The sequence below is a fragment of the Myxocyprinus asiaticus genome, chromosome 19, assembly GCF_019703515.2.
Source record: "Myxocyprinus asiaticus isolate MX2 ecotype Aquarium Trade chromosome 19, UBuf_Myxa_2, whole genome shotgun sequence".
Classification (NCBI taxonomy): domain Eukaryota; kingdom Metazoa; phylum Chordata; class Actinopteri; order Cypriniformes; family Catostomidae; genus Myxocyprinus; species Myxocyprinus asiaticus.
This window is the reverse complement of record NC_059362.1, coordinates 10,518,879-10,535,583: the sequence shown is the minus strand read 5'-3', so window position 1 is coordinate 10,535,583 and position 16,705 is coordinate 10,518,879. Positions and strand designations below refer to the sequence as shown.

At 35.9% G+C, this 16,705-nt stretch overlaps 1 protein-coding gene and 1 long non-coding RNA gene across 3 annotated transcripts; one reads left to right on the top strand and one right to left on the bottom strand.

Annotated features, from left to right (window-relative positions):
* Positions 1-2,067: 2,067 nt before the first annotated feature.
* Positions 2,068-5,139, bottom strand: LOC127410324 (NADH dehydrogenase [ubiquinone] 1 alpha subcomplex assembly factor 4-like). The gene is made up of 3 exons (XM_051645526.1): positions 4,933-5,139; positions 4,467-4,558; positions 2,068-2,627 (listed from the first exon to the last, which is right to left on the bottom strand). Exons 1-3 carry the CDS (start codon positions 5,075-5,077, stop codon positions 2,313-2,315), a joined length of 552 nt encoding a protein of 183 aa, XP_051501486.1. The 5' UTR covers positions 5,078-5,139; the 3' UTR covers positions 2,068-2,312.
* A 3,294-nt stretch (positions 5,140-8,433) lies between these two features.
* Positions 8,434-14,812, top strand: LOC127410325 (uncharacterized). 2 transcript variants are annotated; one of them, XR_007892109.1, is made up of 5 exons: positions 8,434-8,581; positions 8,678-8,846; positions 9,717-9,900; positions 10,899-10,978; positions 11,178-14,812. It is a non-coding gene; the product is annotated as an uncharacterized LOC127410325 (long non-coding RNA). The 2 variants fall into 2 exon arrangements; XR_007892108.1 differs by having other exon boundaries at positions 8,434-8,846.
* Positions 14,813-16,705: the final 1,893 nt, after the last annotated feature.

Here is a 16,705-nt window from a genome sequence, read left to right as displayed (position 1 = left end):
AGTTTAGTCATAATATCAGTAACCTTATAAAAGCTGTTTTATTCTACATGGGGGAGGGGCGCCTCATGAGGGCAGCCATGATAGCATCACATGACCAGCTGAATACTACTCGCTTAATCTCAGTAACTGCCGTTATTGGACACGTCTTTCTGTGCATAGTGAATTTCTACAATGGCACTGGTAACTGAAAACTACTGTGTCTGAATGGTGCAGCATCCAGGCCACTAGGTGTCAGTGTAAGCCATACTTCAATATACTTCATAAAATTACTAAGTACTAGGGGCGTAGATTCTGGGGGGGGATGGGGGGAGGTAACGTCCCAATAATCAAGACTAGCAAGTACATCCCCCACGATGTTCAAACCAAATCTTAACCTTTTTCAGTGTACAACTTGCCATTGCAGTATCTAGCCCTATTCAAATTAACCCTAGCCACACATCTTTAAAATTTACAAATTTAGTAGTTGTAAATGTAATTGTAGTATTACAATTACAGTTTAACAATACAAAACTGTATTAAATGTACCTCTGATAATGGAAAGAAATGTGATAGTATTAGGGATCTTAAAGGGTTAGTTCACCCAAAAATGAAAATTCTCTCATGATTTACTCACATTTAAGCCATCCCAGATGTGTATGACTTTTATCTGCAGAACCGAAGTGAAGAATTTTATAAGCACATTTCAGCTCTGTATGTCCACACAATGCAAGTGAATGGGTGCCATCAGGCTGCTGGCTGTTTGATGGACCAAAAGGCATATTCACACTACTTCAGTCGGTCAGTGAATGTCTTCTGAAGCAAATCGAAAGGTTTGTGTAAGAAAAAAAAAAAAATCAATAATTAAAGTGTTTTAACTTTAAATCATTACTTCCGGCCAGCACTGGGATGCTGTTTGAAATGACCTAACTCTCACATAAGGTTCCTTCCTCTGTTTTAAACAAAACATGCACTTCCAACCTCTCCAATGAACGCACCGTTGGGCTTACCTCACGTGACAGCTCAGTGTTATTTAATGTAGATACATTTATGTGGATGCAGGGATTTTTGCAAGGACTTTTTTAATCATATGCTGTAATGACCATAACAATAAGAACATGTGTCATGTAATTTGGAAACTCTGCTTATAGTCACATTTAAGATTTAAAGGGATAGTTACCCAAAAATAAAAATTCTCATCATTAACTCATTGACTTTCTTTCTTCTGCAGAACACAAAAGATTTCTAAAATAATATCTCAGCTCTGTAGGTCCATACAATGCAAGTGAATGGTGGCCAGACTTGTGAAGCTCCAAAAATCACATCATCAAGACAGCATAAAAGTAATCCAAAAGACTCCAGTGGTTAAATCCATATCTTCAGAAGCAATATGATAAGTGTGGGTGAGAAACAGATCAATATTTAATTCCTTTTTTACATTCTGAAAGTGGAAATGTATGGTAAAAAAGGACTTAAATGTGGCCTTTATGTGCTTTTTGGAGCTTCACAGGTCTGGTCACCATTTACTTTGCAAGGACCAACACAGCTGTTATGCAGAAGAAAGAAAGTCATACACATCTGGGATGGCATGAGAGTGAATTTTCATTTTTGGGTAAACAATCCCTTTAACATTTACCACAGTCAGAAAAGGAAGAGTGCAAGGAAGTACTGCATTAATAAAAAGTATTCAAGTGCAGCATAGTAGAGAGTAACTAACTGTACAGAACGTTTACCTTTAAGAGCTTGTTGGGTTCAGTCTTGTAAGCATCAAAATGACAGATGATGGGGCTGCTCATGTAATGTCAGTAAAAAGCATTAAAACATTTGACGCAAAAAATAAAGGCAATTTTACAAGCTGAACTTTACATTTATAGAGAATTAGAATATCTGTACTGATGTTTTACACAAGGAATGGAACTAATCCTGATACTACTGAGACTCTTAAATTGATTGAATATAAAATATTGCATTACATTTACAGTACATACATAACCACAACAGCTCAGCTTTTAAGAACTGTTCAACTTTAGAGTGCTCTTAAATGTTTTGAATTTCACACATCAATTTGGATAAAAGCATCTGCTAAATGAATCAATCTAAAGACATTTTTATTTCATTCCTTTCCAGTGCAGAATCATTAACATTAATATACGATAAAATAGACGATGGATGTTATGGATATGTCATGCTTTAATGAGACACCAAATTAATAAATAGTAATGACATGCCCTACAAAACACTACAATCAGAATGTCAAAACTCATGTATTTAGGCAACTACACATTGTGCGTGTTTCCAAGATGTGTTGAGTCTACAGGACAGAGTTCATTTGGGTGCTAAGAATCCTTGATCCGTTTAGTCTCCTCCAACTTTGGTGGAATAATTTTGACATCAAAGGGAATAAAGAATTCTGTCAGTGCTTTGGCATCTTTTTTGTCGAGGGAGTATTCCTGTGCCAGCTTCTCCGGAGTCCATGTTTTAGGCATGCGTTTGTGATTGTTTAGGGCAGTTAAAGCTTCTACGATGGACAGTTTGCCTTTTGGAACATCAGTGATATCACAGATACCATAGGGGTCACCCGGTAGACTGAACTTCAGCAGCCTGCGCTCTGTTTCCTGCTCGACCTTCTTAACCACAGCAACTGGTTCACCCTACAAGCAAAGTATTATAGCACAGAGACAGTCACACCAGTAGAGGGCAGTGTCCTACAGCAGCCTGACTACTGTGCTGAGCTGATTACAAAATGAGAGGAGAGCAGTGTTTTTTTAATTGTTAACAAAAACGAAAAAGAAAATAATTTCATTAGGTATGTGAAAAACTACCAATTTTCATAATCGACCTGTCGGTCGGTTGTTTGAACAACTAGTCGGTGTTAAGGATAAGACGCAAATAGAACAAAAATTTAAAAATGACCACAAATGAATTTTAGTTTTCGATTCACAGTAAGGCAGGGCGAAATGACAATATATATCGTGGCGACAATATAAAGTGTCAAACGATATAGATTTTGCGCTATTGTGTAAGAAACATGGGCAGGGTTTAAAAAAAAGTTGCCGGCCACCCAAACAAATTCAATTACATTTATCTCACGTTCCGAGTTTCATAAGATGCGCGCATCTGTGTTTCATGTGAGCCGCGCGTGCGTTATCTCTGGAGCACACAAGTGCGCGTGAGTCCAGCAGGATTCCTGATATTTACAGGAGAGCGCAGAGCAGGATCACTCCAGCTAATCAATCATTTTTGACCCAAGAAAAACCCTGAAAAAACATCTCCACAGAACGGAATGTCTCCCAAACATGTCAAGAAAATGAAGAGGGGGGCCTGGGTAGCTTAGCGAGCATTGACGCTGACTACCACCCCTGGAGTCGCGAGTTCAAATCCAGGGTGTGCTCAGTGACTCCAGCCAGGTCTCCTAAGCAAACAAATTGGTTCGGTTGCTATGGAGGGTAGAGTCACATGGGGTAACCTCCTTGTGGTCGCGATTAGTGGTTCTCGCTCTCAATGGGGCACGTGGTAAGTTGTGCATGGATCACGAAGAGTAGCATGAGCCTCCACATGCGGAGTCTCCGCGGTGTCATGCACAACGAACCACGTAATAAGATGCGCGGATTGACTGTTTCAGAAGCGGAGGCAACTGAGACTTGTCCTCCGCCACCCAGATTGAGGTGAGCAACCTCAACGATAATCACTTGTAATAAAAGCAATTTGCTGTACCTCAAAATTAAGCACGCAAAAGAATATTATGAAAGCCAAAAGATACACTCCGTATTAATTCAGCTATAATTTGATTTTGCAAGAACTGTTTATAATTATTTTATATTTTCTGCAAGAAGTGTTTATATAATTTTGGAGTTTTTATTTTCGTTGCATTATTACTATTATTATTATTTGTTTATGTGCTATTCCCTATGTTGTATTGCTTTGGGAAGATCTTGAGTTTCTTGAGGAAAGTTTATAATAATATTGGCCAACAAAAAATTTCAGATTGAAATGTGGCATAATGTGAAATTTAGCATTATGGTAAAAATGATTTAAAACCAAGTGGTTTGTGTGTGTGTGTGTGTGTGTGTGTGCTTTTGACTATTGTCAAGCTCCAAATAAAGAGAAAATTATATAAGAGGAAATATTTGAAAGTATTTAACTCAATGACACAATTACCCAAAAATAGACATAACAATATGATTATTTAATACATAGCCAATTTTGTTTTCTTTTATTTATTTTTTTTAGTATATTGTGATATAAAATTACTCGTATATTGATATAAGATTTTGGTCATATCGTCCACCACTAATTCACAGTGTATTTTTAAATTAGTTACTTTTACAACCCTGAAAATAATATTAGCCACTTTAAAAATTAACACTAACAAAAACAAACAAAATTGAAAATAAATGAGAAACTAAATAAAAATTATATATAAGTTTGAAAAGGTGTTTTTAACAGTTTTGTTAACTAACGTAGCATGCCAAGTGATATAAACTTCAAACCTGAGGCACAGGATCTTTAGACTCCACATATACATCCTTCAGCATGGACAGCAGTGGATTATTCTTCTGGTGAATGTCTTCTGTAATGGTGTCTGGCACACAAACACATCTTAATGGGTTACATCACGCAGAAACTTGTGTAACTAGCCATCTCATATAAGACAGTAAGCAGGCTCATTAACACGCATATTTATAATTACAGTGAATACTTTTGTACCACATACACGCAATGGAAGACACCTCAAATCCTTTAACCAAACCTTTAATACTAGCCAACATTCCAGAACTGCTCAGTCACTTTTTGAGGGGTGACATCACTAATTCACATTCTTCTAACGAGCTTTCACTAAGTTTTTAATATGCATATATAAATCATACATTTCCTCTACAGACATCAGTTTTGCTCATTTTCTACTTATTGGAAACAGTTCACAGGTAATAACTATAATTTGAAATGCTGTCTCACCCGCTGTATCAGACTGAAGAACACTGGATTCTGTTGGATGTCTTGGAGCTGCTCGAGGCTTTGATTTGCTTATTTCTCGGTGCGCACGATTTTCTAAATTAAAGTTTCTAAATATGCGTGCTACTCTTGCACCCATGTTTGACATCTCTACGCAGAGGACACGCACTTCCAGATCCTTCTTCTTCTTCGGCTTCTACCAGGTACAGTCTGCTCATTACTGCCCCCCACTGGCTGACTCGTCTTGCTGTGATGTTTTATTATTATTTTTTTTATTATTATTATTATTATTATTATTTTTTAATGCTTTATTGATTAAATGCCACAAGAACAAGAGGTATTACATATCCACATAATCAAATTAACATTAGCTGCCAGAGAGAGAGAGGAAAAAAAAAAAATAAAAATAAAGGAAGAAAATTACATAAATTTCAATGCTTTCAGAGCATTACATGTTTTCAGTGCTTTTTTGTTTTTTGTTTGTTCCAAGAGATTTACATATAATTTAAAGTCATTCATAAAATGTGCAAAATTTGGTTTACATTGAGCCCACTTCTTTTTATGTATATGGAATTTTCCTAACAAAATAAACAAATGTATAAAATGTTGTTCTTTACAATTCAAATTTTCTTTTTCTGTATAAAAAAGTACATCAAATATACAAATTTCTATCATACACTCCATTTTTTTGTTAATATAAAATTCCAAATCCTTCCAAAATAATCTTGAGTAAAGACAATGAAAAGAAAAAGATGCAAAATAGTTTCTTTTTCTTGACCACAAAAATCACAGGAATACGAAATATTAAGCTTAAATCTTTTCAAAACATGCTTAGCAGGATAAATTCTATAAAGTATTTTGTAAGACACTTCCTACCTTTATTATTGATTCAAAATTATTTGGCAGTTTCCATGCTTTAACCCAAGAGATATTACCGAATAAAGAAGACCAAAAATATCTTGCTGCCGGTAAGGACACAGAACAAAGAGCATTCCTTATAATCTTATTGCTACACTGTTGTTTTAAAACATCAACATTTTCAATGAAAATGTTTCCACAAAGATTAACCATGCTGATTTCTTCTGAGTTACAGTTTTTCAAAAGTAACATCACACTCTTTGGAATTGCATCAAAAACAATAGCAAATTCTCTTGGTTTAACTGGTAATTGAAATTTTTGAAGAAATTCAGTATATGACAACAAGTACCCATGGGAATTAACTAACTGTCTTACTAAAAGAATACCTTCCTTGAACCAAGTATGATAGAATAAAGATTTGTTTTTAAATAATATGTCCTTGTTATTCCATATGAAATAGTTGTGGGGTGAAAAATTGTGCTTATACACCAATTTCCATGCTAACAGGGCTTGTCTGTGAAAACCGGCCAATTTAACAGGGATTTTGTCAACAGAAAAATTACATTTCAACAAAAAGTCTATGCCTCCAAGAGTATTAAATATATAATTAGGAAATGCATTCCAAGGACTTTCTCTATTCTTCATAAACTCTATCAACCATTTAATTTTAAAAGTGTCATTGAGAGTATTATAATCTAAGACCTCCAGTCCCCCTTGTTCTTTAGGATTACAAATTACCTCCTTTTTTAAATAATGTGGTTTGCTGTGATGTTTTATGGCGGCTGTCAAACCAACGCATGGTGCATGATATACTCATCAAATCCCTTCAATTAAACATTTTTTTTAACCTTATTATAAGTTTCGACTTGATCCAAATGTCACTGGAGTAAGATTTTCAATGCAAGTATGGGTCATTCATTGCAATTATGCAGTAGGCTTACATGTATGCCCATCACAAATAGGGTTGCCACCCGTCCTGTAAAATACGGGATCGTCCCGTATTTAAAGATAAAATGACGAGTCCTGTATTGAATCAGTACGGGATGCGATTTGTCCCATATTTAAGCTGATCAGATGGCGTCACGGTGAAATCGTTCCAGATCGCTAATTTAACATTGATATAAGTTGTATGAATACAATCACTGAGTCATAAAGACAAGTACAGGTGAAAGAAGAAGAAGAAGAAGAAAAAAATATGTATAAACCAACCAAACTGTATACATAAATAAGATAAAGGAGACAAATAATCGTATATTTTTTACATAAAAAAGATGTTTTATATATATATACATATATATATATATAAGTCAGGGGTCAGGAAAGTTCTAATTTCAGCATATAAGAAAGGGTATACATTTTTTTATTAATAACGCATATTAACTCTAGAGCTAAACTGTAGAGGATGTGGTTAGGGGCCGTGAACCCCCCTCATTTAAGTGTCCCTTATTTTAAAACTTCAAAAGTGGCAACCCTAATCACATAGCCTGCATGCCCAAAAATTACAATTCTCTCATTATTTACTCACCCACATGCCATTTCAGATGTGTATGGCTTTCTTTCTTCTGCTGAACACAAACTAAGATTTTTAGAAGAACATTTCAGCTCTGTAGGTCAATATAATGTAAGTGAATGGGATCCAAAACACAGCATACTTAATCCATAAGACTCCAGTTTGGTCTTCTGAAGCGATCCAATCGATTTTTAGGTGAGAACAGACCAAAATGTAACTCCTTTTTTACTGTACATCTTGCCATTGCAGTCTTTAGGCACAATCATGATTTTAACCTTGATTACACTTCCTAATGCTTGATGCATGCACAGAGCACTAGATGGCACTAGGAAGTGTAATCAAACTTGAAATCTTGATCACCAAGGAGACTGCTGATGGCAAGATTTACAGTGAAAAAGAAGTTACATTTTGGTCTGTTCTCACCCAAAGTAGAATGGATTGCTTCAGAAGAGATGGATTAAACCACTGGAGTCTCATGGATTACTTTTATGATGCCTTTATCTGCTTTTTGTAGCTTCAAAGTAGTTTTGGTCACCATTTACTTGCATTGTATGGACCTACACTGTCAGAAAAAAAGGTACAGTGCAGGTACAATTTTGTTCCTAGGGGTACAAAATATATAACTGTACCTTTAAAGGTCCACAATAGGTCCTTAGGGTACAATTATGTACCCAAAACGACTTATTAACATTAGGTTTAGATGTGAAAGGTCCATTTTTGTACCTTTTGAAAAAAAAATGTTTTTTATTATTAATTTAATGTATGTCAGCTCATGATAACATCAAGACACCATATTAAGTTGTTTTAAATGTTAAAATATATATTTTGTAGGCCTATACATAAGATTAGGCTACATGTCATGTAGGCTATATGAATATATACTTCACTTCATGTAGCCTATCCTGTCTGTAAAATAAGACAAATGTTATTTCCAAACATGTTAATGAATTTATTAAATGAAATGTTTTTAATAATTGTTCATGTTTGTTGTAATGTAGTATTAATTTTTTGTTAAATTTTTTTTTTTATCAAATTAATGAACTTTTGACCGTTGCATCAAAAACAGACAGATATTTTTTTTAAGATGCTGAATTAAATTTGGAATAAAGACCATGATGAACGGCAACAAAACATTCAAAACATACCTTATTGCTTATGCAGACGTTTCGGTTGTTTTCGCGTTAAGAAGATTTCCCGCTTGGTTTGAGTCGTTTGGTGCGGTCTGACAGAACTTCAGATCACGATTTTCAGCATCGAGCATTTTTTGGAGGACACATTTTTCAGGTAAATTTTCGGGATAATGTTATATATTCTTATTTTTTCCACGTATGATGGCATGTTCTGTTGATTTTGTCTAATTCGTTGTTCCCCTGCTTAAAGCCCACGAAAAGTACTCCTGTCAGACTGGCTGTTGTACGTTACTGACCGATTCGGAGGAGCCTTCAGAGGTTCAGAATGGAGTTGGGGAAATTGTCTACCGCTCAATTAATAACGGAGCTAAGGCAGTTTGGTATAGAAGTCTCTGAAGAGGAGAGGAAAAAATTTGAGGGTGAGTATGTTAATTGTCACATGTTGAGATGTTTTAAGAAATGTTAGGCTTTTCTCGAGGATTTTTCTCGGTGTGACAGCGAACTTTATCCATAGACTATGAACTTTCATAACGTAGCCTCTTATACCTTATTTCCATTTTATATTTGCTATTCTATTTATATTTACAGGGCTAGTTATTGTAATTATTGGTTATCTCAGTTTTTACATTTTGAGGCCAAAAATGTCCAGCCGTTGGGATTGCGACATTCTGTTAGGCCGCATGAGACTTCAACGCGACGCTCTGACTCGGATTATACACGACCATCAAACGGAAAATCAAGTAATTCATAATTTAAGTAAAATGGACAGCACAGAAGCGGTACGAATATTTTATTGATTTGTTACAAACACACTTGATGATAGAAAAAATAATATTTGATATAAAAAAAGACGATTGTAACAGTCCACTTTATCATCCAAAATAAATGCAAAGACTTATTTTTTAATTATAGTTAGGTTTTTATTCGCATTATCCACTAACAAAAATAACAGTGATGCCAAAGCTGTGTCCTGTTTAATCACAGATTTCCATTTGGACTTCTGTTTGGAATTACATCACTGCAATTGTTAAATTCAGCTGTATGTTACTTCTGGGTTCATGTAATTTTCATGTTTTATTATTTTAATCTCTATTTTCATCTTTTTTTTTTTTTTTTTTCATTTCAGAATTTATTTGTTAGCCCTGTAAAGTGTTCCCCACAGGTTACCATTTTTGTGTGTGTACTTTATCTGACAGGCAGTGTTCCAGCCTCAAAAACACTGGTTTAGTGCATGGTTCTAATTGATGGGTAATTAAATTGTACTTTTCATTATCTCTTTTATATTATAGACAATGATGTGGATGGAGAGACTGTTGATGTTGGTCTGACGGAGTCAATGGTTTCATTCCTGTTTGAGGGATCTTGTAAGAAGCAGGCAAAATTCCTTAGATTTGTCCAACAGATGAAGGAAACAGTGATAACGCTTGAACCTGTGCCTGCAGAATGCCTTTTGCAGTCTTCAGCTGGAGCAAGGTTGTTGCTATTTAATAATGTTTCATTTGTTTTCAGGGAACTATTCTTAAAGTAAATCTTAAAGAAGCTGGGGTTTTTCTTTGCTTCCCCATATTCATTTACTGTAATTATACTAGTGCTTAATTCATTTCTTGCATCTAGAACATTAAGTATTAGAGATGTTTTGAAATTTCTGCCATTTTCTTTGTCAACAATATAAACAGAAAACACTACTTAAACAGATCAGATAACAGACGCTTTGACGTGGTGAAAAAGCAGGTTGCCCAGTGTGCCTAGTACATAACTATTTTTTACATTAAGGGCCAGCTTTACTAACAGCTTGCACCAGCGCAAACCCTCTTTTGGCATTAAAAAACTACTGTCAGGATTTCCTAAAGACACGTAGTGAAGAATTAGCGCTGAAACGGCGTGGGCACAGTTATTTTTGCGGCTGACCTTATTGCATATGCATTTGTAGGAGTTTCCCTTTCAGACGCAAAATTTATGGGAGGAGAGTATTTAAATGAATCAGTCAAGGTGATTTACTAAGGTTTGCGCTCATCAATTTACTGGTGTTTGCGCCATTATTTACTGCCCCAAAAAAGCACGTCTTAAACCACTGGTAGATTGCGTTGGTCATTATGGGATTGATCCGGCGGCGTCTGTGTTCTTTAATTTGCGTGTCGTCAGTAGATCACACGCAAAACTTTCCACTCCCATAGGCGCTTTTTTGGAACTGCGCTCTCACGCTTATTTGCCCTGTTTAGTAAATCTGGCCCTTACTCTGTAACCATTTATTAGAGTGTCAGTTCACCCAAAAATAAAATTCTGTCATTACTCGCCCCCATGTCATTCCAAACCCGTAAGATTCTCATTTATCTCCAGAACACAAATGAAGATATTTTTAATGAAGTCTGACAGCTTTCTGTCCCTCCATTGAAAGCCTACGCAACTACCACTTTCAAGGCCCAGAGAGGTAGTAATATCATGTCAAAATCATGTGATATCTTTTATTTCAGGAATTGATTTCAAAGTAGCACTTCTCATGTTGCCAGCCTTGTTCAGAGAGAAGCTTGAACACTTCATTGTGCTTGGGGAGGTGCGCATATGTTTCTCTGTCTATGACTTGAATGTCTATCATAAATGCATTTTATAATTCTTGAAATATATTTACTGCCCACATACAAATGGGGTGAAAAATAATCATCTTATTTCTTTATGCATGTAGATTATTTCTCTCCATCAGTTAACTCGTATGATCATAAAATTTGATTGAGAAAAAATCTGATTTGTACTAGAGTGAACCATCTTCACCATATCCAACTGTTCAAGTACAGGAAGCCACTGACTGGAAAAATGTGCTTACAAGAAGAGTCACTGCAGTCGTCAGAGCTGATGGGATAGAGATCTGCAGGGCTAGCGGTGTGGATGAAGGGGCTCTTGCTGCATTTTGTGCCTATTTCGTCTTCAATTTGACATATCCAACTCACTTGAAGAACACCCTGGTGTTTCTTCAGCGGTATGTTTTGAAACTTACTGTGGATGGTGACAAGCCTCTACCTACCCCAGTTACCAGAGCAATCAACCTTTTACAGTAACATCTGCAAAAATGCCTCGCCCGTTCTGTTGTCCTAAATGCTCTCGGAGAACATTCGCAATTGTCAAATTAATCCAACACATTGGTCTCACTCATGCTCATGAGGCAAAAAGTCTTAATGACTGTCAGAGAACATTTTCAAAGCACGAGTCCTTTAGATGTCATGTTTACCGAAAGCATAAACATACGGTGTTACAACGGACTACGAAAGATGTTCCTCTGCCTCTGTTTGAGGACGTTGAGGAAGAATGACCTAATGATAGTGTTGCATTTTCTGCCCCCCCAAACATGAAGGAGCTGTTTCAGCAATTTAGAGAGAACCTATGTGCCTTCGTTCTGAAATGCAGAGAAAAAAATCATCTGCCTCAGTCAGTGCAGCAAGAAATTTTGGATGATGTTAATTTATTATTTAGTTTTTTTTAAAGAGAACGATGATGCATTTCTTGCATATTATCTACAGAAAAATGGATTTGATCTTGCTGCATGTCTGGAACTTAAAGAAGTTCTACAGTCCCCTGACTTTTTTTCAGAGGCCTCAAGACTTGTTAGGTCTCCACACGTTCAAAGAGTTTTGCAAATCAAAATTTCAGATGACTGAACCTGTGCAGTACACACTAAGAGACTCAAGTGGTAACAAGACTGGAAGTTACTCTTACGTTCCTATTTGTGAGGCTTTAAGGAAATACTGTCCACAGATACCACTTGGAGTGTGTAAAGGCAAATCCTGACACGAAAGCCATTTATGGTGTTACCAGAGGCTGTCCTTTTGACAAACTGGACTACTTTGATGTCACAACCTCACTTCCACTGGATGTGATGCATGACTTTTTAGAAGGTGTAGTTCCTCTAGTGTTGCGCCTTGTTTTAAGTAAAGCTCACAGAGAAAAAATCATAACCATACAAGAGTTTAACGAGGAGCTGAGAAAACTTACTTTTGGACAGAATGATAAAAAAAAACAAGCCTGTTCCTCTTTCTGAAAAACTTCTGCACAACTGGAATGTAGTAGGGTCTGCCTCACAGAAATGGTGTTTATTTCGCCTATTGCCCTTTTTGGTAGCACACAGAATCCCTGATTGTCACTGAATTGCCACTCTTGATCTGTTAGTTTCTGAGTTTTTGTCATGTATAGTTGAAGAGTTTGGTGATGTTCTTACTCCAAAATGTCATTATTTAATCCATTACTCTTGTTTGATGTTATGCTATGGGCCTTTGCGTTCTTTACGGTGTTTGAGGTTTGAAGGCAAACATCAATATTTCAAACAGGTCGCTAGCACTTGTAAAAATTTAATTAACATTTCATCCACTTTAAGTAACCAACATCAGCATAGACAATGTTGGGAATTGTCTTCTGTTAATATGTTGGGGGAATATGAGAAAGTTGCTGGATGTTGTGTGAGCACACCATTTCAGTCTTTACCTTCAGCTCTACAGCATTCAATAATTGTGAACAAGAAGTACAGCCATGTCAATTTTGAAGGCAAACAGCTTCGAGTAACAGAAGTAGAGATTAATGATGTCAAATATTGTGTTAAAGATGCGTTTACTGTGGGTCACCTGCATGCAGAAGAAGTTCCATTGTTTTTTCAGATTAAGTACATTCTTAACATGGACACAGACTGCTTATTGTGTGGCAAGCTGTTAATTCCTGAATCATTTTGTCAACATTATTATTCATACTGTGTGAAATATGAGAATGAATGGACTGTCCTCTCACCAGGTGAGGAGGTTGATTACCAGGCACTAGATACCTTCAGTATTGATGACAAATTATTTATTAGCACTAGGTATTCTTGCTGAAGAACAACTGCCCTATGCTGTAAACCTCAATGTGCAGCACATGATATAGCCTGTTTAATTAGCTGTATATCAATGTATGACAGTTCTTTTATTTTGCTGATTTGTTTTGTAAGGATTCTACAGTATAGACAATTTCTTGTATTCCTGTTAAAAAAATTTAAAGGCGTTACTGTTTAAAATACTTTTTATACCTCTGATTATATTTGTTGAGTAATATCTGATGAGCTTTTATGTGCGATGAACAATTAATTGTCTTGACTCACACCTACTGTTGTGAGATGATGTAATGCATTCAAGTAGTTCTCTTTGTAAAAGAAAGTTTATAAATAAAATTGCATATTTGTAAAATCTACATATTTGTAAGCCAGTTTCTTTAAGATATTTTTTAGCGCCCCATAGGATCAAAACTGCTTTGTCATTGGGGCGTACCCTGGGAATTCTTTTAATAAGGTACAATTTTGTGCTTTCATTGCAGTATGCACAATTGTTCCTTGGGGTACAAAATTGCCCCTTAAATGGTACAAAGTTATAAAGTACAATTTTGTACCTTGCATTCAGGGTACCACCCCAGTGACGGCCACTTGTACCCTAAAAGGTACAATTTTGTACTTTTTTTTTTTTCTGACAGTGTACATAGCTGAGAGATTCTTCTAAAAAAAAGTGATATCGTGTAGATACAGGGGCAATAGTTATAGGGCAAAATTTGTCAACTAATGCAAATAATTTTGAGATGGCAAGATGCTATTTTGGGTAACAAATTAAGAAAATGCTTACCCAAAATAACTACTTGAGAAAAAGGGGCACGATTTCCTGTTCATTTCAAACACATTTGGCATTATATAACATCTCAAGTATTCTATTAACAAATTAAGCTCCATTGTGAATGGATCAGTCAATGTGAGCACACTTTGAACATTTTTCAGAACAAATCTATTCTCCCCACTTAAGAAAAACAATGTGTTTTATAGGGGCCTTTAGCCTCGGCAACAGGCTTTTTACCCAAAATACCATATTTTCACTTATTGGACTGTTATTAAAAAAAGTTTTGATTTAAAGGTGCACTCGGTATCCCCCCCCCACCCCCCCCCCAATAAAACAGTTTTACTCCTAAAGAAATCAATTGTAATGTTGAAACATATGCATAAAATCATGACCGCTGACATGAGATGAGAACTTTATTCATATTGTTATCCTTATAAAAGCTGTTTTGTTCCACATGGAGGAGGGGCACCCTCATGGGAGCTGCCATTTTTTTACTACTCGCTTAATCTCAGTAACTGTCTTGTTATTAGACACTTTCACTCATGGATTAAATTAATCATGGCTGATTGTGAATAGTACATTTCTGAAAATTAATGATTTTGAATGTTGCTGCATCCACACCACTAGGTGTCACTGTAAGTCCAAGATAACATGAGCAAAAAGTTACTGAGTGCACCTTTAATGACCTTGAACAAAACTGAAAATGATCAATAAGTATTTTGTCTCGGGTGTTTGTTGAGGTTTGGGGTGGAGTTGGGGATTGGGAGGGGTGGTAGTAGGGGTTAAATGTTGATTCTGTATATATATGTTTTGCTTTTTTTTTTTGTTGTTGTGTGAATCAATAAAAATGTTAATTACAAAAAAATAAGTATTTTGTCTCAAAATAAATGTGTTCATTTCAGGGATTTTCATTAGCTACATAAATCTGCAACAGTTTAAAAGATATTTAAAATTAGATCAAACTGCCTCAAAATCAAACTTTAGACACCACACACAGAGATCTCATGAATCAGGAAAATGTTGCAGTGTAGTGACAAACAGGTGTTTAGGAAATTACTTTGGCTGTGTTTGTTGCTCTTAAGTGTTTTGGGAGAAAATCATCCAAAAGAGCCTTTTACCCTGCGGGGCCTTTAGCCACATTGTACCCTAACCAAATAAAAATGTGACAGCTTGCCCCAATACCCTTGTCCTGAGAACACAGTTCAACCTTTTGGTTAAAATTTACCCTCATTATATAGTTTACACTTGCTTGAATTTAGTTTGGTATTATTGTGTTTACATATTTATCCAGGAGCTATAGCACAAATATGATGATATTGAAGTTTTAGTTTGCAGGATATTCACGTAAATTATTTTAATTTAGGAGTGTTTTGAGCTATGTGTTTAAACCAACACATAAAACCACAGCTAGAGAAACACACATTTGTGTTTTCAGTAACTTTTGATTTTATAGTTCATGTAATGAAATACTCTATACAGATCTTCTCATGTGACAAATAGCCCTGGCCTCCCCATTCATGCGATTTTTCATTCTTCTCTAATCGTAATGTTTCAACATAACATGTTTTCAGGAGCAATGGTTAAATGTAGTCCTTATCTTATTAGGCATCCTGTTAAAGGTGCACTCAGTATTTTTTCCTCATTAGAAATTAATTGCAATTATAAACATATGTATAATCATGACATGAGATGAAAAGTTCAGGCATATCAGTAACCTTATAAAAGCTGTTTTATTCTACATGGGGAGGGTCCGCACATGGGGGCTGCCATGTTAGAATCACATGACCAGCTGAATACTACTCGTTTAATCTCAGTAACTGCCCTGTTATTTGACACTTTCACTCGTGGATTAAATTAATCATGGCTGACTGTGAATTTCTACAATAGAGCTGTTCAGCCATGATGTGAACCCAGAAGTCTAATTTGCCATGGTTCCCTCTGGATTTTGTTCTGAAAGTTGTTACTCTATGACCATGTGCTGAACGTGTTTACATACACAGATGCCGCAACTGTTTTTTCATTGGACTGTACAGCTCCCTTGATGAAGCACTTAAGTTCTACTTTATAACAAGCGATCTAAGAGCTGGTTCAGGAAACAGACCCTAGATAGCACACGTACATCTCCGAGATGTCTGTTTTAGATCTTTTCATCTGGAAAGTATCACAATTTATTAACATCTAACATCTTAAAAAGGTCAGATTTACAAATTGTGTTATTCACAAAATAACGAGTGACGTTAGTTAAGATGATCGTTTTAGTTGCAACGTTATCGGGAAACCCAGCCTGTAACTGTAAGCTTACTAACTGTCATGTAAGACTCACTGCAGGGTCATACAAACAAATGACCTTCCAAATCGATATTTTACATTCCCTTACTGATTTGGCATTTGATTCTGAAGCGATATTAGTGTTTTAACTGAGGTTATTTGAAATGGCAGGACTTGAATCAATTTTCGTACTAGTCTTGCATGTTTCTTAGAACATTTATAGTGATGACACAAGGGTTCCCACACCTTTTGACCAATAAATGTCAAGTACTTCTCCAGGCGATCGTGAATACTGGATATGAATTTTTAAACATAATACTTTTTAAACATGACTTATCCATGAATTTTGTGCATTTCCATTACTTTTCCAGGCTTGGAAATCACAATTTTAAATGGCCCAG

Excerpts from the sequence above, each read along its gene's own strand:
- LOC127410324 (XM_051645526.1), bottom strand. The coding sequence starts at position 5,077 with ATGTCAAACATGGGTGCAAGAGTAGCACGCATATTTAGAAACTTTAAT. Across the intron at positions 4,559-4,932 it reads TCTTCAGTCTGATACAGCGG|ACACCATTACAGAAGACATT; the intron begins GTGAGACAGCAT and ends TTTGTGTGCCAG. Across the intron at positions 2,628-4,466 it reads CTAAAGATCCTGTGCCTCAG|GGTGAACCAGTTGCTGTGGT; the intron begins GTTTGAAGTTTA and ends CTTTGCTTGTAG.